Source organism: Ictidomys tridecemlineatus, chromosome 2 (genome assembly GCF_052094955.1).
Source record: "Ictidomys tridecemlineatus isolate mIctTri1 chromosome 2, mIctTri1.hap1, whole genome shotgun sequence".
NCBI lineage: Eukaryota > Metazoa > Chordata > Mammalia > Rodentia > Sciuridae > Ictidomys > Ictidomys tridecemlineatus.
Window position 1 is genome coordinate 112,044,664 of NC_135478.1, and position 25,293 is coordinate 112,069,956.

General features: G+C 37.6%; 1 protein-coding gene across 1 annotated transcript in view; it reads right to left on the reverse strand.

The window, feature by feature from the left end:
• The window catches only part of LOC101977793 (solute carrier family 5 member 4), a 52,063-nt gene extending 29,977 nt beyond the window's left edge, over window positions 1-22,086 (reverse strand). The window contains exons 1-6 of the mRNA XM_005339871.4: window positions 21,922-22,086; window positions 21,149-21,220; window positions 19,483-19,587; window positions 17,466-17,525; window positions 14,363-14,467; window positions 3,184-3,289 (exon numbers count right to left, since the gene is read on the reverse strand). Of these exons, the coding sequence (XP_005339928.2) occupies window positions 3,184-3,289; window positions 14,363-14,467; window positions 17,466-17,525; window positions 19,483-19,587; window positions 21,149-21,220; window positions 21,922-22,059 (586 nt within the window). The 5' untranslated portion in view covers window positions 22,060-22,086. The remainder of the gene's footprint in view (window positions 1-3,183; window positions 3,290-14,362; window positions 14,468-17,465; window positions 17,526-19,482; window positions 19,588-21,148; window positions 21,221-21,921) is intronic.
• Between the last annotated feature and the right edge of the window lie 3,207 nt (window positions 22,087-25,293).

Below are 25,293 nucleotides of genomic sequence, written 5' to 3' on the forward strand. Positions count from 1 at the left end.
AGTTTCTCTCTGCCATAACCTTCCTGCAAGACATTCTGCCTTACCTTGCCAAGAGCAATGCTGTCAACCACTTATAGACTGAGATTTCTGATTTTATGAGGCAAAATTAACTTTTCCTCCTCTAAAATGTTCTCTTTTTTTGGACCTGAGATTGAACTCAGTGGTACTCAACCACCAAACCATATTCCCAGCTCTATTTTGTATTTTATTTAGAGACAGGTGTCACTGAGTTGCATAGTGCCTCACAGTTGCTGAGGCTGGCTTTGAACTAGCGATTCTCCTGTCTCAGCCTCCCAAACCTCCCACACCACACTCGGCCTAAGTTGTTCTTGTTGAGTATGTTGATCACAGTGAAGTAAAGCTGCCTAAAAGAGAAATTGGTACCGAAAAGTATGGTCATTTCTGTGACTAACCTGACCATGTGGTTCAGAAGATTTTGGAAATCATTTGAAGGAGGAATTTGGAAAAGTTTGGAAATGCAGGCTAGAAAAGCCTTAGAATGTTATGAGCAGAACTTAATGAGTGATTCTGGTGGGAGCTCAGAAGAATATACTGCTGATTTGAATGCAGACTGAGCCCATGAAGTTTCAGAGGCAAATGAGAACTCTAATGGGAATTAGACTAGAGGCCACTCATGTTATCTTCCAGCAAAGACCTTGTTCACATTTTGCTCATGTCCTCACTTTTGTGAGGCTGAATATAAAAACAATGCACTAATTAAGATAGCAGAGGACATTACAAGGTACTATAGTAACCAGTCGGTGGCACAGATGTTGTTGGCAGCTTTATCCCTGTTTACTGGGAGAATCAGGAGCAGAAAGTAGCTAAAAGATTATAAAAACTAGCCAAAAACCCTTGAAGTTTAACCAGAAAAGTACTTGTAAAATTGGGGCCAAGGAAGGTGTGCATGTTGAAGAGACTGTAGCCCCTAAAGTGATGCTAATTACTTTGCAGAAACAATGGGAAATGCTTTAGAGGCATTTCAGAAATTTCAAGACCACACCACGGCAGACTTGAGGGTATAGAAGGGAAAATTCCTTCAAAAAGAGATCATGTGGGTAGCCTGATTGCACAGGATGGCCTAGGATATTTTTGCACCATGCTGAGCCATGCAGTCACTCAGAGGTATTTCAGCCATGGTTCCAGGAGGCTGCAGTATCACATGTGCTGGCAGAGGAAATAAGCATCATCCACACGGTGCTGGTTCTGCAGGAATGCAGATTGCTACAGTTAAGGGGTCATGGAGGATTCCACTGAAAATTCAAAGACAGACCTGGGAGACCAGGCAAAATGTAGCAGAGTCAGAGTTCCTGCAGGCTGCCCTTGAGAGGGTGATACATTAATCTGTGAAAGTGAGGCCAAAGCTGGAATGGAGACCCCAGGAATTAAGAGATGCAAGTTATATGGACAGCCTGTTGAGAAAAAATGTTAGCTCAAGAGGAAACTAGACTAAAAGAGAGGTTTTGTGCATTTGTCTCACCATAAAAGTGAAAGGAGCAGGGCTGCCTATGCCCTTTGGAGAAAACATCTTGCAACCATATGTCCTAGATGCTATGCATGGAGTTATGGGACCTGATGTATGTGGAGTGATAGGATTAGTTTTCCTAGCTGGGTTTTAGTCTTGCTTTGGCCCTATCTCTTTTTATTATGCTTCTATTTCTCCCTTTGGAATGGGAATGTTCACTCTGTGCAACTATATATTGAATATGTAGCTCGCTTTTGGTTTTTATAGGAGCTCACAGGCAAGAGTTTGATTTGAATCTCAGAGATTTATACTTGGTCTTTGGGATATGCTGGAACTATTAAGACTATGTAATTCTTGGGGATAGACTAAATGCATTTTGCATGGTGAGATAGACATGAACTTTTGGGGGACAAGGGCAGAATGTTATGGTCTTGGTAGTAAGCATTCCCAAAAAGCTCCTGTTGTTCTGTGGAAATATTCACAGGTAAAAATGATTGATTTGTGAAATCTGAAACCTAATCAAGTCCTTCCTAGTTTGAATAGACTGAGTGGTAACTTTAAGCAGATAGGATGTGGCTAGAGGAGATGGATCACTGGGGGAATGCCCTGGAAGGGTATATCTCTCTTGTGTCACCTTAATTGTCTCCTGTGCCATGAGGTGAGCAGCTTTCCTCCACCACAACCTTCCCCACAGTTTTTCTGCCTCACCATGGGCACAGAGCAACGGAGTTGGCTGTCTATACTGAGATCCCTGAAACCATGAGCCAAAATAAACTTTTCTTCCTCTAAGTTGTTCTTGTTGGGTATTTAGACACCTGATACAAAGCTAACTAAAGTGTGGTCTTCTTTCTATTTCCATGAAAATCCTCTTTTTGCCCTTTTTTCTCTCTAGCTTCTACATATGACAGAAAATATACTATGCCTGACTCTCTGAAACTGGCTTATTTCACTTCACAGGATACAGAAATGTCTCTATTTTTTTGGCAGGGGTGGGATGCAAGGATTGAACTCAGGCGCAGTTGACCACTGAGCCACATACCCACCCCTATTTTGTATTTTATTTAGAGACAGTGTCTCACTGAGTTGCTTAGTGCCTCATTTTTGCTGAGGCTGGATTTGAACTCGCTATCCTCCTGCCTCAGCCTCCCAAGCCACTGGTATGTATTACAGGCCTGTGCCACCATGCCTGGCTCAGAAATGTCTTTTATTGTTCAAGTTATTAGCTATTTTTTTTAATTTTGTCCAACTCAAGTGATAGTTTAATTTTCATAAATTTGTATGCATGAGACACTAAACCAAAAAACCTGATTGAGAGCCTGCTTGAACTATTGCTGCACACCTTTTCTCTACAACCAACTTACTGCTCCAGTTCTACTTTCCTAACCAATGATTGTATTCATTTAATATACTATGCCTGAGCTATGAGCTTCTTTTTCATCTCAACCTTCCATGTGTATGATATGCTGAATTCTAAATGATAATCTGGATACCAAACATAAAATGTCACTTTTCTTAATCAAAGTACTCATATATAATACTGAGGATTCTTTTTTATTTACTACTTTTACTATTCATGTTTCTGATCTTGTGCCTGACTCTCATAGAGGAAATGAAATGGTATCCTTCCCTTGACAATGACAAGGCTAACACTGGGTTACTAATTGCAGGGATAGGTTAAGCAGAAGGTAACATACTGTGTAAAACACTAGCAGACTCACCAGTTATTGTGTACACAGCAGTGACAGCCAAGAGGATAAAGATTGCCAGGTAAATATCCAATCCCAAGGCCAGCTGGATGAATATGGCTCCAGAAAATATACTTGTCTAAAAAGGGAATGGAACAGTCAGGATGGGAAAGAAACATGCATTTCACTTCTATGGGTTCTTTGCTCCAATGTCCAGTCTCCCTCACTTCTTTTCCTAGTAAACTCCTAATCATTCTTTTTTTATTGTTGGTCATTCAAAACATTACATAGTTCTTAATATATCATATTTCACAGTTTGATTCAAGTGGGTTATGAAGTCCCAATTTTACCCCGTATACAGATTGCTGTATCACATCAGTTACCCATCCATTGGTTTACATATTGCCGTTCTAGTGACTGATGTATTCTGCTGTCTATCCTATTCTCTACTATCCCCCCTCCCCTCCCCTCCCCTCCTCTCCCCTTTTCTCTCTCTACCCCCTCTACTGTAAATCATTTCTTCCACTTGTATTATCTTGTTTTACCCCTCCTTTCCTCTTATATGCAATTTTGTATAACCCTGAGGATCACCTTCCATTTCCATGCGATTTCCCTTCTCACTCCCTTTCCCTCCCACCTCTCATCCCTGTTTAATGTTAATCTTCTTCTCAAGCTCTTCGTCCCTACCCTGTCCTTGGTTACTGCCCTTATATCAAAGGAGTCATTGGCATTTGTTTTTTAAAGATTGGCTAGCTTCACTTAGCATAATCTGCTCTAATGCCATCCATTTCCCTCCAAATTCTATGATTTTGTCATTTTTTAATGCAGAGTAATACTCCATTGTGTATAAATGCCACATTTTTTTATCCATTCATCTATTGAAGGGCATCTAGATTGTTTCCACAATCTTGCTATCGTGAATTGTGCTGCTATGAACATCGATGTAGCAGTGTCCCTGTAGCATGCTCTTATTAGGTCTTTAGGGAATAGACCGAGAAGGGGAATAGCTGAGTCAAATGGTGGTTCCATTCCCAGCTTTCCAAGAAATCTACATACTGTTTTCCAAATTGGCTGCACCAATTTGCAGTCCCACCAACAATGAACAAGTGTACCCTTTTCCCCGAATCCTCTCCAGCACTTGTTGTTGTTGGACTTCATGATGGCTGTCAATCTTACTGGAGTGAGATGGTATCTTAGGGTGGTTTTGATTTGCATTTCTCTGACTGCTAGCAATGGTGAGCATTTTTTCATGTACTTATTGATTGATTGTATGTCCTCCTCTGAGAAGTGTCTGTTCAGGTCCTTGGCCCATTTATTGATTGGGTTATTTGTTATCTTATTGTCTAATTTTTTGAGTTCTTTGTATACTCTGGATATTAGGGCTCTATCTGAAGTGTGTGGAGTAAAGATTTGTTCCCAGGATGTAGGCTCCCTGTTTATCTCTCTTATTGTTTCTTTTGCTGAGAAAAAACTTTTTAGTTTGAGTAAGTCCCATTTGTTGATTCTAGTTGTTAACTCCTGTGCTACGGGTGTCCTATTGAGGAATTTGGAGCCCGACCCCACAGTATGTAGATAATAGCCAACTTTTTCTTCTATCAGACGCCATGTCTCTGATTTAATATCAAGCTCCTTGATCCATTTTGAGTTAACTTTTGTGCATGGCGAGAGAAAGCGATTCAGATTCATTTTCATGCAAATGGATTTCCAGTTTTCCCAGCACCATTTGTTAAAGCTGCTATCCTTCCTCCATTGCATGCTTTTAGCCCCTTTATCAAATATAAGGTAGTTGTAGTTTTGTGGATTGGTTACTGTATCCTCTATTCTGTACCATTTGTCCACCCGCCTGTTTTGGTACCAGTACCATGCTGTTTTTGTTACTATTGCTCTGTAGTATAGTTTGAAGTCTGGTATCACTATACCGCCTGATTCACACTTCCTGCTTAGCATTGTTTTTGCTATTCTGGGTCTTTTATTATTCCATATGAATTTCATGATTGTTTTATCTATTTCTACAAGAAATGCTGTTGGGATTTTGATTGGCATTGCATTGAACTTATAGAGGACTCTTGGTAATATCGCCATTTTGATGATGTTAGTTCTGCCTATCCATGAACAGGGTATATTTTTCCATCTTCTAAAGTCTTCTTCAATATCTCTCTTTAGGGTTCTGTAGTTTTCATTGTATAAGTCTTTCACCTCTTTTGTTAGGTTGATTCCCAAGTATTTTATTTTTGGGGGGGATATTGTGAATGGAGTAGTTGTCCTCATTTCCGTTTCAGAGGATTTGTCACTGATATACAGGAATGCATTTGATTTATGCGTGTTGATTTTATATCCTGCCACTTTGCTGAATTCATTTATAAGCTCTAATAGTTTCTTTGTAGACCCTTTTGGGTATGCTAGGTATAGAATCATGTCATCTGCAAATAGTGATAATTTAAGTTCTTCTTTTCCTATATTTATGCCTTTAATTTCTTTCATCTGTCTAATTGCTCTGGCCAGTGTTTCGAGGACTATGTTGAACAGAAGTGGTGAGAGAGGGCATCCCTGTCTTGTACCAGATCTTAGAGGGAATGCCTTCAACTTTTCTCCATTCAGAATGATGCTGCCTGTGGCTTATTGTAGATTGCTTTTACAATGTTGAGGTATGATCCTGTTATCCCTAATTTTTCTAGAGTTTTAAACATAAAGGGATGCTGTACTTTGTCAAATGCTTTTTCTGCATCTATCGAGATGATCATATGGTTCTTATTTTTAAGTCTATTGATGTGGTGAATCACATTTATTGATTTCCATATATTGAACCAGCCTTGAATCCCAGGGATGAATCCTACTTGATCATGGTGTATAATTTTTTTGATATGTTTTTGAATCCGATTCGCCAGAATTTTATTGAGGATTTTTGCATCTAGGTTCATTAGAGATATTGGTCTGTAGTTTTCTTTCTTTGAAGTGTCTTTGTCTGGTTTGGGCATCAGGGTGATGTTGGCCTCGTAGAATGAATTTGGAAGTTCTCCCTCTTTTTCTATTTCCTGAAATAGCTTGAAAAGTATTGGTGTTAGTTCCTCTTTAAAGGTTTTGTAAAACTCTGCTGTATACCCATCTGGTCCTGGGCTTTTCTTAGTTGGTAGTCTTTTGATGGTTTCTTCTATTTCCTCTATTGTTATCGGTCTGTTTAGGTTGTCTATATCCTCCTGACTCAATCTGGGCAGATCATAAGACTTAAGAAATTTATCTATGCCTTCACTATCTTCTATTTTATTGGAGTATAAAGATTCAAAATAATTTCTGATTATCTTCTGTATTTCTGAAGTGTCTGTTGTGATATTGCCTTTTTCATCCCGTATGCTAGTAATTTGGGTTCTCTCTCTTCTTCTCTTTGTTAGCATGACTAAGGGTCTGTCGATTTTATTTATTTTTTCAAAGAACCAACTTTTAGTTTTGTCAATTTTTTCAATTGTTTCTTTTGTTTCGATTTAATTAATTTCAGCTCTGATTTTAATTATTTCTTGCCTTGGAAATCCATATGCAACAAAATGAAACTGAATCCCTTTCTCTCGCCATGCACAAAATGGATCAAGGAGCTTGATATCAAATCAGAGAGATGGCGTCTGATAGAAGAAAAAGTTGGCTATGATCTACATACTGTGGGGTCGGGCTCCAAATTCCTCAATAGGACACCCATAGCACAAGAGTTAACAACTAGAATCAACAAATGGGACTTACTCAAACTAAAAAGTTTTTTCTCAGCAAAAGAAACAATAAGAGAGGTAAATAGGGAGCCTACATCCTGGGAACAAATCTTTACTCCTCACACTTCAGATAGAGCCCTAATATCCAGAGTATACAAAGAACTCAAAAAATTAAACGACAAGAAAACGAATAACCCAATCAACAAATGGGCCAAGGACCTGAACAGACACTTCTCAGAGGAGGACATACAATCAATCAATAAGTACATGAAAAAATGCTCACCATCTCTAGCAGTCAGAGAAATGCAAATCAAAACCACCCTAAGATACCATCTCACTTCAGTAAGATTGGCAGCCATTCTGAAGTCAAACAACAACAAGTGCTGGCAAGGATGTGGAGAAAAGGGTACACTTGTACATTGCTGGTGGGACTGCAAATTGGTGCAGCCAATTTGGAAAGCAGTATGGAGATTCCTTGGAAAACTGGGAATGGAACCACCATTTGACTCAGCTATTCCCCTTCTCGGTCTATTCCCTAAAGACCTAAAAAGAGCATGCTACAGGGACATTGCTACATGTATGTTCATAGCACCACAATTCACAATAGCAAGACTGTGGAACCAACTTAGATGCCCTTCAATAGACGAATGGATAAAAAAAATGTGGCATTTATACATAATGGAGTATTAGTCTGCATTAAAAAATGACAAAATCATAGAATTTGCAGGGAAATGAATGGCATTAGAGCAGATTATGCTAAGTGAAGCTAGCCAATCCCTAAAAAACAAATGCCAAATGTTTTCTTTGATATAAAGAGAGTAACTAAGAACAGAGTTGGGAGGAAGAGCATGAGAAGAAGATTAACATTAAACAGGGTGAGACGTGGGAGGGGAAAGGAAATAGAAGGGAAATTGCATGGAAATTGAAGGAGACCCTCATGGTTATACAAAATTACAAGAGGAAGTGAGGAGAAAGGGGAAAAAAAATAAGGGGGAGAAATGAATTACAGTAGATAGGGTAGAGAGAGAAGATGGGAGGGGAAGGGATGGGGGATAGTAAAGGATAAGAAAGGCAGCAGAATACAACAGACACTAGTATAGCAGTATGTAAAACAGTGGATGTGTAACCGATGTGATGCTGCAGTCTGTATATGGGGTAAAAATGGGAGTTCATAACCCACTTGAATCAAAGTGTGAAATATGATATGTCAAGAACTATGTGATGTTTTGAACAACCAACAATAAAAATTAAAGAAAAAAAAGAACATTAAATTTTTTTTAAAAGTTAGCACACAGAGAATGAAACTAGTCATCTATGACTCACCATAACCAAAATCAACTCAAAATGGTTCAAAGCCTTAAATATAAGACTTGAAATTTTGTAACTACATTAATGCAATTTACATACAAACTACCAATGCAAACTCCATTTCTCACTTGTGAGGTTACATTTGGCAGGCATTCAATGCACACCGCACATTCCCCTGAGTTCTCCTCCTTTCACAATTCACAGGTGCCATCTTTGAATTCTTCCCAGAATTCTTTGCATCTCAGTGATGCCTCTATAGAGCACAAAAATGGAGTATTCATTTGTAGATTTTCTCTGTCAACCTACACTTGCACTTCCTTCCTGCCTTCAATAGCATCTGCTGATAGCAGGAGTAGGCTCTTCTAACTCTGCCTTGAAGATTAAAGAGGAACAGTCATTTGTAATTTGTGTTCAGTTAATCTTTGAACACTGGGAAGGAGAGCTGGATTATAAATCAGATGACCATATAATAGGGGAAAAGTGTAAAATACTGAAAAAAGGAGGGTGCTTCCACATCTGCATTTGAATATTAACTCCATCACTTAGTATTTGTGAATTGCGTCAATTATATAACTTTGCTGTAATTTGATTTTTGATTTGTAATAAAAAGGTTAAAATATCCATCTCATAAAAAAACCCAACTACCTGAAAAAGAAATCAAGAAAACAATACCAGAAGGGAAATTGCATGGAAATGAAAGGAGACCCTCAGGGTTATACAAAATTACATACAAGAGGAAGTGAGGGGAAAATGAAAAACAATACAAGGGGGAAGAATGAATTACAGTAGTGGGGGTAGAGAGAGAAGAGGGGAGGGGAGGGGAAGGAAGGGGGGATAGTAGAGGATAGGAAAGGCAGCAGAATACAACAGACACTAGAATGGCAATATGTAAATCAATGGAAGTGTAACTGATGTGATTCTGCAAGCTGTATACGGTATAAAATGGGAGTTCATAACCCACTTGAATCAAAATGTGAAATATGATATATCAAGAACTATGTAATGTTTTGAACAACCAACAATAAAATAAAAAAAAGAAAACAATACCATTTGCAACATCTATAAAAATATCTAAGGCCGGTGCAGTGGTACATGCATGTAATCCCAGAGGCTCAGGGGGCTGAGGCAAGAGGATTGTGAGTTCAAAGCCAGCCTCAGCAAAAGCAAGGTGCTAAGCAATTCAGTGAGACCCAGTCTCTAGATAAAATACAAAAAAAGACTGGGGATATGTCTCAGTGGTCGAATGCCCTTGAGTTCAATCCCTGGAACAATTAATCAATCAAATTAGGAATAAATTTAACCAAGAAAGTGAAAGATCTCTCCAATGAAAATCATGAAATGTCAATGAGGGAAATTATAGAGCATACAGAAAAATGGTAATGCATCACACATTCGTGGACTAGAAGAATTAATATTGGTAAAATGTCCATACTACTCAAAGTGATCTACAAATTCAATTCATTCTATATCAGTATATCAATGACATTCTTCACACAAATAGAAAAAATTTTAAATTCCATGAGTATTACAAAGTCTTTGGTAACCAAAGAATTCTAAGCAAAAAGAACAAAGCTGGAGACATCACAATATCTGACTTCAAAACATACTACAAAGTTACAGTAACTCAAACAGTGTGGTGCTGCCATAAAAGCAACACATAGACCAATGGAATAGAAGATAAAACCTAGAAATTACTCCACATTTTTACAATAAACTGATTTTTTAAAAAGGAACCAACAGTACACATTGGATAGAGAACAGTTTCTTCAATAAATGGTGCAGAGAAAACTAGATATCCACACACAGAGAATGAAACTAGTCCTCTATGTCTCACCATAACAAAAATCAACTCAAAAAGGTTCAAATCCTTAAATATAAGACTTGAAATTTTGCAACAACTATAATAAAAAAATAGGAATACTTCAAAGCACTGGAATGGGCAAAGATTTTTTTATAGAATCTAAAAGCACCAGAAACATTAAGCAAGTTAGATAAATGGGATTATATCAAGGAAAAAATAAATGGTGTGAAGAGACAATCTGCAGAAAAGGAAAAAATATTTGCAAACTATTTAACCAACAAGGGGTTAATATCCAAGATATATACAATATCTGAATATATGTTTCTCACAATAAGACAAATAGCTCAAAAGTATATGAAAAATGATGAATGTCAATAATCTTTGAGAAAATTAAGAGCAAAACCACAATTACATACCATCTCACCCAAATTAGATTGGCTAGCATTAAAATTAAAAAGAAAACACAATATGTTTAAGATGAGAAGAAAGGGGAACTCTTATACACTGTTAGTTTCAATGTGAATCAGTACAGACATTATGGAAGACAGTATGGTAATTTCTCAAAAAAAAATAATAATATAACTACCATGCGAGTTAGCCAATCCCAAAAAACCAAATGCCGAATGTTTTCTTTGATTTAAGGATGCTGATTCATAACGGGCGGGAGGAGGGGGGATATGGGAGGATTAAATGAACTTTAGATAGGGCAAAGGGGAAAAGGGGAGGGAGAGGTAGGGAGCAGGGAATGAGGTTACGAGAGGCGGTGGAATGAGATGGACATCATTACCATAAGTACATATACAAAGACACAAATGGTGTGACTCTACTTTGTGTACAACCAGAGGTATGAAAAATTGTGCTCTATATCTGTAATATGAATTATAATGCATTCTGCTGTCATATGTAACAAATTAAAATTTTAAAATTGAAAAAAATAACTACTATGTGTTCCAGAAATTCTACTGCTGTGTATACATCCAAATGAAAGGAAATCAGTAGTTTAAAGATATTTGCACTCCCATATTTATTGCAGCACTATCCCCAATAGCAAAGATATTGAGTAAACTTAAGTATCCAAGAATGGATGAATGGATAAAACACGAGGTACAAGGCTGAGATTGTAGTTCAGTGGGCTTAGTGATAGAGCACTCACCTAGCACGTGGAAGGTAATAGGTTCAATGCTCAGCACCACATAAAAGTGAATAAATAAAATAAAGATATTGTGTCCATCAAAAAAATGACATATATACATAATGGAATATTATCCAACTATAAAAAGACTAACATTCTGTCATTTGCAATAACCTGGATGAACCAGGAAGACATCAGGTTAAGCACAGTAAGCTAGGAACGGAATGACAAATACCAAATTTTCTTACTAATATGTGGAAGCTAAATAAGTCGATGTCATAGAAGTAGAATGTAGAAGAGTGGTTACCAAAAACTTGGAAGGGTAGAGTGGTAGGAGGATAGACAGAGACTGGTGATTAAGTACAAAAAATGCAGAAAGATAGGAAGGATAAGTTTTAGTATCCTATAGCACAGGAGAGTAATCATATTCAACAATAATTTATTGTATTTTTCAAATAAAGGTTTTTAAATTTTTGCAGCTCAAAGAAATAATACATGTTTTAAATGATGCCTATAATAATTATGCTATTACACATTATAAAATATATCAAAATATCGGTGTGCCCCATAAACAGAATTATTATATGTCAATTAAAATTTTTAAACCCAAATTATCTTATTAATAATGTCTTGATTTTTATTTCTATTTTACAGTTCCATGAAGTCTTTAGATTGGTGATTTTGAAATTATATTATCATGGTAAAATATATGTGACATAAAATTTGCCATTTGAACTATTTTAAGGGTGCAATTCAAGGATATTAACTACATTCACATTGATCATAAATTATTTCTCACTATAAAGAGGAACTATGATGTTACAGTTATAGAATTTTATTTTGCTAAAAAGGACAAGACTGGAACAACTGTCAACATCTGAATAGATCAACAGATTAGGTAATAGTTTGTATCAAAGTTAGGGTTCTGATTTGAAAATTCCCAGTGTAGTTCTCTAAAAGAATATCAATGTTTTCAGTAAATGCAAACTGAAATACTTAGAAATGAAAACACAGTATGCCTAAAACTTATTCTCAATTTATTTATGTTATTTATTTATGTTATTGGAGGTTGAGAATAAATAAACAAGATGATCTTTTTTTTCAATGTGGACTGTAGTGGTCTCTGAAAACTGCTTCAACTTAAGTCCTCATAGTGATGCATTTAATAAGTAACCAGTGTAAAATCTGTTATCAGAGTATGAAAGTACACAAATCATCATATCTAAGATTAATAATTATTAATATTGCTTAAATTCTAATCTTGCAGGCAAGAATGAACTCCTGTTGTGGTTTCTTTGTAGCTCACCACAGACCTTGCACAATAAAATACACGTGTAGGCGCACGTGCACACATACACACACACACACACACACACACACACACACACACACATTGCCTGCACACACATTGTCTTCCTGGATGAACCAGGAAGACATCAGGTTAAGCACAGTAAGCTAGGAACACAACATCCCATTTCTCCCCCACCACAAGGAACCCTCCACTCTAGGATGTGTATCCCTCAGAGACTCCTCTGGCTGCTGTCATTCTGCCTTAGTACCTGTTGATGCTCTTCAGACCCATAAAGAAGTATACGTGACAGAGAAAAACTAAAAGATTAATAATTCAACCTACTTACAGAGCAAACACCAAGCTCCCTGACATCTACAGGCTCCTCTGCTTCCCTCTGCTTCTTCTAACCTCTTTGTTCTGTAGATTACTTAAATGGCCCCTCTATAAAATGACTTTCAATTCCATCCAGGAGGGACCATGCCCTTTTCTGAATGTGAACAACATGATTCCTACACTCATCCACACACTTTTATTCAGCTTGTATTTTTTTATATTTATATGTATTATCATAAGAGACTATTGTGTGTATTGAATTCTTATCTCCTTAGCTATGTGATAAATTCACATTGCTCAGGAATCTTTGTTACCCTAACACTGAGTTCAATAATATGTAGTAAATACTAGAAGATGCCCACATTTCACTAGTAAAAAAGGTGGGGGTTCTAATCTAAGCAATTTATTGCAACATTGATTTAACTTGAGTAATAGTGAGGGTCAGCATTTTCTCTCATGAATATTGGGATACCTATTTAAATTGTAAACTTAATGAGATTATCTCTTTAGTTACTGATACATGAAGAGCAAAGGAATTATTCTTTGTTTTTTTATTTTTTTTTAATGTATTGGTTCTTTTCCTTGTTTTTTTTTTTTTTACAAGTGCTACTGAATCCTCAAGTCTCTTCTTTATTTTCTGAGAATAACTCTGAGGAATGTAACTTTAAAAATAAGTCTTAAATTATTTTAACATTTATTTGTGGCATCAGTTTTATAGCAGTTATCTTAGATAAAATAGGATAAATTTTAAAAGTCAGCATAATAATATAAAATACTTTTCTCCTGGTTCATATGTGATAATCAAGGTTGAAAATGGGAATGTAAACCTGGCCTAACTCTGAGAAAGAATAAGTTTATTGTCAATAAAAGTCAGAATGGTAAAAAAGAAAGCAGAAATCCCTTTGGAGGCCTTAGTGCCTTAGCTGACAGGAATACATTGCACACAAACACAGTAGTGAGAACTGGAAATGGAAAAACTGGTACTTCCTTAATATCCCCACAGACCTGGATAGTTCACAGAGTGACCAGTCTGTCCTTAGCATGAAAATGTCCACGGATCTGCAGAATTTTTAACCACCCTGATTTGAGTCAGTTTCCTATCACCGGGCTCACTCTGTCCTTGCTTATTTCCAAATGTGCTGAACTTCAGTTTCCCAAGAATGCTGAGCTATGAACTCACCGTTCCCCTTTTTGTTATAAAAGCCTCAGTTCTGCTTTACCCCCATAAAACATTTGTTCAGTTTCCAAACTGAACTTGTATCTTTCATTTCCATTTAACTTCATTTGTGATTTTGTTTCAAATCATGTAGCATCAAAGGCAACAGACAAGAAAAGCCCTCTTCTTTATTGCTAGATAGCAGTGTTACTTGAATCAGACATTTTGTTCTTTCTGTATAAAACTTTTTTCATATTTTTCTTGAGAGGGTATAAACTTTGGAGACATTCATGATTCAAAAATCTAGTAGTCTATAAATACAGGGAGTCTAAACCTCACCCTTTTCCTAATTAATTCTCTGTAGAGAAATCTAAGGGAAATGGGTCTGCCCCATAAAAAGTTATCAAAAGTCTATAACTCCCACTCTTTAATCTTAGCACTCTGGTCCCATGAGGCAAACTATTGAGGCTAAAATAATTCCAGAAGGCATTGAACTCACAGAGATTCTCACAGCCACACAGATGAAGAGTGACAAGACAGAGAGGTAGATCTGGAGTCTCTTCCCTCCAAATCGCTTCCTGAGATATTCCGGCATGGTCATCACCTGCAGAGATAAACATCAACAGGAATTCATCTTCAGACCTATTGCATTCAGATTGTTCAACACTCAGTAAGCACCTATGGGCAGTTAAATACTGCACATTGTGCCTGGGAATACAGAGATAAGAAAGGCTCCTTTCCTTGGTAAGATGACAAAACCAGAATGAATACAGGCTCTGGTAGCAGACCATCTTGGGTGATCCTCCAGCCCCAACATTTACTGGATGTTATGATCTCTGACAAATGACAATATTTTTGAATCTCTATTTTCTCATCTGTAAAGGGTTTAATTAAGTACCTACAAGAACACCAAATGCCTGGTAGACCCTCAGTTCAACAAGTAATTTTTATTTTTACCATATAAAGTTGCAATCCATTAAAAACAATATCACTTGCAAATAATGAATAATTATGATTATACAATGCACAAATAATTGAAATAATTGCAAATTTGCACTTGGGTATTTATTTTTAGGGATTTTTTAATCATAGAGAATACCATAAAATTGCTATTTAGAGAAATACTTGTGGTTTTCATTACTGAAATACAAGATTAAATATATAATCTCTTATCACATCAGTGGTATCACCTAAAGGCAGAATTTATAATTAAAAGGGAAGCAGGACTAAAAATCTGGCCAAAGAAAGAGTGAAGAAAAAGTGTGTAGGATGTATGCATGTGTGTAGCAACTGCTTGCTTAAGATATTAGCATGGATAAAAGAAAGCCAGGTGCTGTGTATCTGGCAATGGGGAAAAGGTCTCAGGAGTATTTCAGAAATCTTCAAGGCTGCCCCTTCCATCACAGGGCCAGAAGCTTAGGAGGACAGAATGTTTTAGGGACTAGACCTGGTGTCATCTCCATGGGTTGCTACACCAGGGCCACCTCAGTAATCTGCTCCACACAGCCCGCTACATTGCTTTGCTGTCATATCAGTGGCTTAATTAGAACCAACATAGTTCATGCTGCCACTACAAGGAAGCAAACATTGGGTCTTGGTGGCAACCATATGGTGCTAATTCTGCAGGCATAGAGAGTACAAGGACTATAGAGTAATGGGGACAGATTTCAAAGGAAAATCTGGGAAGCCGGGAAAAGTTTGGCCACAAGGACAGAGACACCAGAGTCTCCACTGGGACTATGATGGGTGGAGCCACACCAGTACGCTAGAACTGTAAAGAGAACAGCAAAATGTAATGTCATCCTAGAAATGCTGTAGGAACTCAACTCCAATCCCTAAGATACCTTATGGACAACAGAACCTAGCAAAATCACAGCAGCAGGGTTGTCCAAGTTCTCCTGAGGTCAATTTAGAGACTAAGTATTAATGTTTGACCTGCTGGATTTTATATTGCTGGGACCTGTGATTTCTTTCCTTTGGCCAATTTCTACCCTTTGGAATTTGAATACTTATCTTATCCCAGTCCCACTTTGTATCTTGGAAGTAAATGACTGTTTTATTTTACAAGCTTGCACTGGAAGAAGTTTGCCTTGAGTCTCAGATGAGACTTTGGACTTTCACTTTGAAGATGATGCTGGAATGAGTTGTCTTGGGAGCTATTCCCATGGAATGAATGTACTTCACATTGTAAGACAGACAAAAACTTTGAGGGCTAGGGAGAGAAGTCTATGGTGTGATTATGATTTATCTCTCAAAGGTTCATGTGCTAGAAATTTTGTCCCCAATGTGGTAGTGTTAAAGTAGTAGAATCTTTAAGAGGTAGAACCTAGTGGATTGCAAATATGTTAAAGTTCCACTCTCATGAATGGATTAATTGATTTATCCTCATAAATGAATTGGGTTACTTCTTGAAGGAGTGAGTTGTTACAAAGCAAGCTCACCCCACATGCTTAGTCCCTTCTGCTTGCAATCATTTCCATTTCTTCCTCTCCACCATGTTGTGACACATCAGAGATCTTCATTAGAGCCAAGCAGATGCCATCACCAAACTCTTGAACCCTAAGAATTGTTAACTAAATAAACTTCTTTTCTTTATAAAGTACCTAGCCTGAGGAATTTTGTTAAACAACACAAAATGAACCAAAATGGAATCCTAAAGGCACAAAACTCACCCATGTCCAAGAGAACTCATTGTTCTCCTCATCATCTACTATGTGGCTTCCCTCTGGAAAATATACCTGCTCCATTAATGGTGTCCTCATGCATTCAGGTCCTTCAAGCTTCAAGCTTCAGAATTGTCCTTATGCCTCTCTAATAAACAACCTTTGCATAACTCTTATCTACAATCGCACCTGTCACCCCTACCCCCAAAGCAGTTTCCCTTCCTTTCTCCTTCCTTCCTACAGCCTCTGAAGCAGGTTTAAATATCTTCCTTTCGTGAATCCCCTCCTCAATTTTATTGTCAATTCAGATGTCCACTTAGTTGTGTGAACAGAAATTCTTAAAACATGAATCTGATCATGACCCTTGAATGCCTGAAACCTACATTGCCCATTTCTAGGAAGACACAGGGCACAGTTTTTAAGTCTAGAATACATATCAGCCTTTCACAATGGAATATCACCTACATCTTTAGACTGATCTCCATCTCCCACCACCCTCCCACATATACTCTATTTTAACCAAAAATTAACCTCAACTACAAATACTCCAAGCTTAGGAATTTTTAGCTTCCATGTATTGTTTTCACTGACCATTCATGATCTGATTTTTCTACCTATAAAAGTTACTCTTATCCCTAAGTCTCAGGTCAAGTCATTTCTGAGAAGCTTTCCTTAAAGCACATGGGTGACCCCAGCTTCAGGACTCCTATACCAGGCTGACTTCTACCGTGGTAGTCATTATGCAGGACCACTAAGGTTTCTTACTTGGTTGCAGTTGCATTCTACACTGGGAGCCCTGCTAGGCAAGGAATTTGGTTTTTGTCACCTGTGTGTTCTTAGCAGTAGACTGCCCAATTCAGGATTGAAAAGAAACAAAGAATAAAAGAATGTCTGAAAATACACCTGAGAGATTTACCTTGAACACGGGAGGATACTCACCCCTCCCTTGATGTAGATGGGGACAAAGATCCACCCTAGAACCAATACCATATACATGGCCTACAAGAAACAAAGAGTAAAGTTAAAAAGGCTTGACTTATATAACTTATTGTCATGATTTCTGAGTCTGAAAAAAAAGTTTGCTTAGATCCTGTCTCATTCAAATAATTATGATCCTCAGTAAACTGGGTGTTCCTTTCCTGTGTCTGTTTGCCTCAGAAGTTCCTTTTCTAAGGCTGAGAATGTGAAGATGAGTGGTAAAAAAAAGAGAGAGAGAGAGAGAGAATAAGAGATCTGAGCCCAGATTGACTACTAGAAGATCATACACTTTTTGCCAAAATTTCTTATTCTTGCTAAAATTATACATAATATATACATAATATATATTATGATTGCATGCCTGTTTCTTCAACTGGAATGTAAGCCTTACAAAAAGGGATCATTGTTTCACAATATTTTTGTTCTTCGTATCCAGCTCTTGGGGCTTCATACATGGTGTCTAGAAAAGAGAGAAAAAAGTGACAGGGAAATTGTGGTGGTCAATAATAAGAAAGGAATTGGGAGGTAGAAGAATATTCCTAGTGACTTTGACATTTTTCTATATGTATAATACTGATTGCAATATAATATAGCATTATATGCAATGTTCACAAAGAGTTTTTGCATATATAATTTATGCCACTCTCACAAATAGGTAAGGCAGGTATGATAAGCACAGTTATTCCTGTCTTACTGAAGTGAGAAGCGAGTATCATAGAGATTAGCAATGCCTAAGGTCACAGACTAATATTGGAAAACCTGAGTTATCTGCAGCCTGATAATCACACCCAGTTGGACGTAGGTCACTCTGAACAGGGACTCCAGAGGCAGAGTCCACAGCACTATCAAAACAAAACTCTGTCCACAAAGTGTATCCGGATGCTGGGTACATAATAGAGTCCCTGGTATTACTAAAATAAAATTAGGGGCAGAATTTTCAATAAGAGAGGGGCAAAGGCATTTGTGATGACTTAAGGTCACTTTCTGAGGCCATCAAGGGATAATCTGTTTAAACTTTCACTAGGATACAACTTTCTTCAACACAAGCATCTTTCTCTGGCCAATATGTATGCACAAGTATATGTAAATACTAGAAAGGATAAAAGAACAAGAACAACAAAAACAAACTCAGTTCACTCAAGAAGTATTTATAGCACATTTACCACATATCCCAGCCATGGGATAGATGTAGGGTGGTATGAGTGGAAGAGAGGACATTGTCTCTGTCTTTAAAGAACTTAGAGTCTGATTAAGGGGACATGGCTTATACCAGTGCAGCAACAATAGAACCATTCACAAAAGGAACTCAATCACAAAGTCTTATAGATTCTGTCTACTGTCTTTCAAATCATTTGCCTCTCACTCTACCATTACTGCCTCCATCTAACCCCACTTGGACCATTTGTACTCATCCTTCTCACATCTATGCCAAGAAGCTCCCTTGACATGTACGAATACTACCCATCTCCTATGAGGGATGTGCCCCTATGAGATCCCTCAATACACTGTCAATTCTTCTCTCCTAACACTTTCTACACTGTAGTGAGTGCATGCCTGTTTAACTGGAATGTAAGCCTTACAAAAAGGGATCATTGCTTTACAATATTTTTGTTCTTCGCATCCAGCTCAGGGCTTCATAGATAGTGTCTAGAAAAGAGAGAGAAAAGTGACAGGGAAATTGTGGTGGTCAAGTGAAAGAAGGGATCCAGTCATATAGAAATGACATGTGTGGTGGGAATAGCTGCTTGACAAACATCTCAAAGGTGAGTAATAATGTGACTGGAATTCCCTTGGCAGAATGGGATTACAGAGGTGCTAAAAGTTAAATAAAACTTGAGGAGAGGAAAGTTAAAATTTTTTCAAAACCAGAGAGAAGTACAATTTCTACAGACTCCCTGAAAAACCTGGGGTTTGGGTTTGATTAAAATATCTTGATATGGGTTTGATTTAAAGAAAAAAGGCCAACGATGTCACTTACATTCCATTCATCTACTACAACAGCAATTCCTGAAGCTGCTGCTGACCCAGCCAGGCCCACAAAGTGGTCACTGCCAATGTTACTGGCAAAGAGAGAGGCACCCATCTGGAATGCAAGAGAACAGGGTAAGGTTGGGATGAAAAGATCCAAATCAGACTTCTTAAAAACAGATAGCTGTTGACATGTTTCTATCACTACTCCTTAGAGCAGGGGTCAGCAATATATGTTCCTCGGGCACCATTTTTTGTATGACCCATAAATTGAAGAATGTTTTTTTTTTCATTTTTGAGTGGTTAAAATAGTTAAAATTAAAAGAAATTTTTGCGAAAAGTGGAATATGAAACTTAAGTTTCAGGGCCCATATATAATTTTATCAGAACGCAACCATGCTTACTGGCTTACACATTCCCCTTGGATGCTTTTATGCTAAAATAGCAAATTTATATGAAATCAATATATAATCCATAAACAATAAAATACTTAAAATATGGCCTTTTTCAGAATAGCTTTTTTACTCCTGCCTTAAGGGATCATTAATCCATCAATTTAAAAGCTCTAAGTTGAAGATGCCCTTGGTTAAGAACTGCCAGACTTCCTGTCAATTCTTGCCTCTTGAATCAGCAACAAGGACCACAAAGTTTATTATAAGGGAATTCCTCTCTATCCTTCCAGCCACACATCCTTCTTTTTATACATCTATCTTTCCTTGGAATTATCTGCTCTTTTTAAGATTGACAGATGAAGAGAAATCCTCTGAGTGAGCATAGATTAACAGCCATCAGATCCAAACAAAATGTATGTTCCCAACTTTTCAGACCTCTGTAAAATCACTTCTTCTATTCAGATATTCGGGATCAGAGAAGTGATTGAGCTGATTTATGATTATGTAGTTGATTGAGATTTGAATGTTTCATAAAACAATACTAAGAAGGCAATGTCTGATTGGACACCCCAAATAAAAACTGATTTTCAGCTTATAAATGATCTGTTTTGTTAATCCTGGTCATTTCCCAATCTCTATTTCCTTTCATACTGTTTACATGAGTAAGCATATCTGTGAAAAATAATTCACTGAGCACTTGCTTACAACCAGTTCTGACACTCTCCAAGTTCATAGGGAAAGATAAAGCCTCTGCTGAAATGGAAATCTGACTAAGGGGATGGGGGTCACATCAAAATCCAGAAAGAGTACCTAAAAGGTCAAGAGTCAAAGATGCATCACTATTGACACCATCACAGGGAACACAATCCACTATTAATAAGTACATAGACATAGGAGTAGGCATTCGGGGCAAGAGTGGATTAAACTGGGAGTAAGATAAGAATTGAAAGAGGAGAGGCTAATTCAGACAGGAAGAGCATCATTAGCTCAAGATTGGGAGAAATGTAGGAATATGTGGAACCAGTAAGAATGCAAGGCAGAAGATTTTTGATGAGGATCAGGGGTAAAGCACATGAGATAAAACTGAATTGGGGGTCCTTAAACTCCAGACTAAACCCATTCACATAAATGATGACACTATCTTTTTGCGCACAACCATGAGGCCAGAGATTTAAGAAAACAGCCAAAACACATCAGAAATGATCAATATTACTACTGTTTTCTTTATTCGATCTTAAACACAAATACAGGAAATTTATCTCCATGAAACTCTGCCCCACTTACTGGCCACCAGGACATATCTCGACCAGCCAGGAAAAAGCCTCCAACAGTGCCTCGGTTGGTCTTCAGCATCGCCTGAGCAGAAAAGAAGACATATGAAGGTAAAAGAACTGCAGAAGTACAAAAGACCCCAGAGACCCTCTTCTGGCCAGGGTGCTGACAACAGTGTTTTCAGCGTTCCTGCAGAGAAAAACAGTTCCATGGAACAGTTCCCTATTAAAACAAAAATTTTTGGAGGACCTCAAAATATAGATTCATAAAGAGAATTGAGATGACTTTAGTAATTCATATTTTTCAACTCTATCCCAGCTGCTCTGTTTAATTTCATTTATTAAAACAATATGAGGTATTATTCCATCTGTGATTGAAAGAAAATTTGCAGCCTTAATCTCATTCCTAAAACAAAAGCATAAATGTACAGTAATTATTAAGTGTCCAACTCACTAAGCCAGAAAGTGAAAAACTTCAAATAATTATGATATAATAAAAATAACATCTTTGTTCATTATGCTAAAAGTTGGAGATGCTAAACAAAATAAGTCCGAATTCCAAGCGCTGATTGTTCAAATTACAGAGTTGCTAAGAGAAAAAAAAATTCAGTAAAAGCATTATTTATGTCACACATCACATGCAAGAAGAATGATCCAAATAGAAAGAAATGACATTTGTGAAAACTGTTAATATTATCTCAGTTTTTTATGCCATACTCTCCTACCCTGAAACATTTTCCCCCCAACCCTCGTGCCCAAACTGAAGCCCATTGGGATCCCACATACCCACAGCCCAACAGCCATCACCACAATGAAATATACAACAATGACAGAGATATCCGCAGCATTTTGGATGCGCCCTGACAATGCAGGCAGTTCTGGATTTTCAGCCTTGGTAGTAGGGCTTAATGTGCTGCTGGCCATGGCTCCAGGCGATGCTGTCCTTATCCCAAAGATAGCCCCTTTCTTTATATAAGCACTGAGTTAATGATCAGCCTCAGCAGGTGGAGCAAGATATCAGAGTGAGTTCCTGGGCATGGGGACCTTTAAACCTCTCCTTTGAATCCAGGCTCTGAGACCTTAGTCTTGTAGTGATCAGTGCTAGCCTAGGTAGTGACAGACCCAGGCTGATTTTCTCTTAAAATTGGGAGCCACTTCACCACAAAGCCATAGAAAGATAATTTCGGCTTTACTATAAATCACTGCAAAATTTAACTAGTTTAGAATGCCTGCCCGTGCCTTCAACTCATCCATGCCTGGCTCTCTCTGACCAGATAACGTCCCTCTCTGAAACTTTAGTGATGCCTCACAAATCTTGGTCTTCCCTGGCCAGATAACAACCCTCTCTGAGGCTCTAATGACCTTCATAAATTCTGGTGCTGGGGCCAGCAAAAATATAAACTAGCCTTTGTGTTATGCTCTTCAGAGTTTTATTATCTGTAACTCCACTTTGATTAACTTTCTGGGCTATAAAGCTGGGCTGCAAAAAAGCTGAGGGGTTATCTTGTTCCCGCAGTTTTTGGTGTGAGAGGCAGCCTGGCCGGTCGAAATAATAAGTTTGCTTTAATTTGATTTTAATTGGAGTCAGTGGTCTTTTCTTTGTGTCCTGGTCTAACAGAAGGAGGAATAGAAGTTCATTGGATTAGACAAAAGGAAATGAAGGGAAGAAAGATATGGGAATAGAAAACACAATAGAATGCATAACTTTCCTATGTTCATATATGAGTACACAACCAGTGAAATTCCACATCATGTACAAGCACAAGAATGGAATCCTAATTAGAAAAGTTATACTCCATATATGTTTAATATATCAAAATATATATTATTGTCATGTATATCTAAAAAGAACAAATAAAAATAAATAAGTTTAAAATAAAGAAAGGGGGAAAATAATAAAGGTCTGGGAGCCAAGCGTGGTAGTGCAGGCCTATAATTCCAGCAGCTCAGGGGCTGAGGCAGGAAGATAACAAGCTCAAAGTCAGCTTCAGCAACTTAGCAAGGCCCTAAGCAATTTAACAAGACCCTGTCTCTAAATAAACAATAAAAAAGGGCTGGGGATGTGGATCTGTGGTTAAGTGGCCCTGAGTTCAATTTCCAGTACAAAAAAAAACTTATTTTGGACCATTTTGCAAAAGGAGGACATTGTTCCCAGGACACTGTATCTGTTTTTCACTCCACTCAGGGGAGGCTCTGAAATCTGCCAACTTTGAATTCTCTAGTTTTGGATTTTGTGGAGGGAGGTGGTTAGAAAAGAAGCCTGTAGTATTTGGATTTTGAAAAGAATGGAGACAAGTGAGGAGGCTGTTTAAAAGACTTTCTGCAGGTGAAAGTGTGCGCTTTTCTGTTGGTGTTTTTTTCTGGATACCTCACAAACCCTGAAGTGAACTTAGCTAAGTTCAGTAATTAGAATAAATAACATTTAATGAGTGTTGTCTCTGGGTGGGTTCCCACCTTATCTAAGCAACTAACCCTCCCCTTCCAGAGTGATTGTCACTCCATTCCTTCAGCTCTGGGAAAAAAATGGGGCTGAGAAATAGCAAATGGCTTGCCTCAGATAACACAGCTTTCCAGCACAGAGCTGGGATGGTGCACAAGAAAGCCTTTGCAAGGCAGCATGGCTTGGATTGTTTGTTGAAAAATGCAGATTCCCAGTTCCATGCTTCTCATGCCTGACTTGGTCTATCCCAGGTGGGGCCCAGGAATCCATATTTTTCACAAGTTCCTGTGTGATTATAATGTGCACCCTTAATATTGACCCTTATAAGGAAATAGAACCATGCATGCAGGCCAGTCTCCATAATTTGATATGCCCACTTCATGAGTGTCAGCTGATGATGTTTGGAAATTTTGCTTGTGACAATTAGAAAAACATTAAAGGATAGGCTTTGCACAGCTGATGCTCCCTAACTGAGATACTGGTTGATGACTGGCATTTTCCAAAGGAACCAGCAAGAGGTTTGGTTACCAATGTTGTCTTTAGTTGGAGCCCAGACATGTAATCAAAAGCAAGTGGTCAGAATGGATCCATTTGTTGGTTGGTTGGTTGGTTGGTTGATTGGTTGTACTAGGGATTGAACCCAGGAACTCATAACCACTGAGCAACATCCCCAATCCTTTTTATTCTTCTCTTTTGATACAGTGTCTCCCTAATTTGCTGAGGCTAGTTTTGAACTTGCAATCCTCAGCCTACAGAGCTAGGGATTACAGGCATGTGCCACTACACCTGGATTGGATTCTTTTTTTTTTTCTGTGAACATCTCCCTTACTCCACACTGAAGCAAGACAGACTTTTTAATTAACTCAGCCTTTCTGTCACAAAGCTGAGAACATACATTTCATGTCATTTGTAAGGAGGCATAAAAAAATGGGTTTTTTTACAAAAAAAAAACTAAAATCAACATGCTATAGCAATACAGCCACTTCAGTGTTATAGCAGCACAATTCACAATAGCTAAATTAAGAAATCAACCCTGATGCCTGTCAATAGATAATTGGATCAAGAAAATGTGGTGTATATATACCCAATGGAGTTTTACTCATCCATAAGGACGAATGAAATTATAGCATTTGCTAGTAAATGGATAGAAATGGAGACCATCAAGATTAGTGAAATAAGTCAGATCCAGAAAATCAAGAATTGAATGTTTTATCTCATATGTAGAAGCTAGAGAAAAAATGGAAAAGAAGTCAGTTGGGGAGAAAATTGGATATCATAAAGATATAAGGAAGATCAGTGGAGCCGAAAAAGGAAACTAAAGGGAGGGAGGAAGGAAGAGAAAGAGGAAGAAATGTGGAATGAATTTAACAAAATCATGTTATATATAAATACACCAAAGAGAATTTCATCTTTATTTATATGTAGAAATTATCAATCAAAAAATAAATAATTAAAGGAGTGAACAGAGGATCAGTAGAGGAAGGAGAATAGGGAGAAGGAGGGGGGAAGGAAAAGGGGGAATGGGAATTGATATCAAATTCCTTGAATGCAGGAATTTGTCTAAATGAACCCAAATATTATGTATAATTTTAATGCTCTAATAAAAAAATGCAAGGATAAAGAGGAAAGAAAAGAATGCTAAAGAAAGGAACCATACAAAAAAATTTAAATATGGAAAACAGATGATAATTAAAATGATGAAATACAATGGAAAGTAA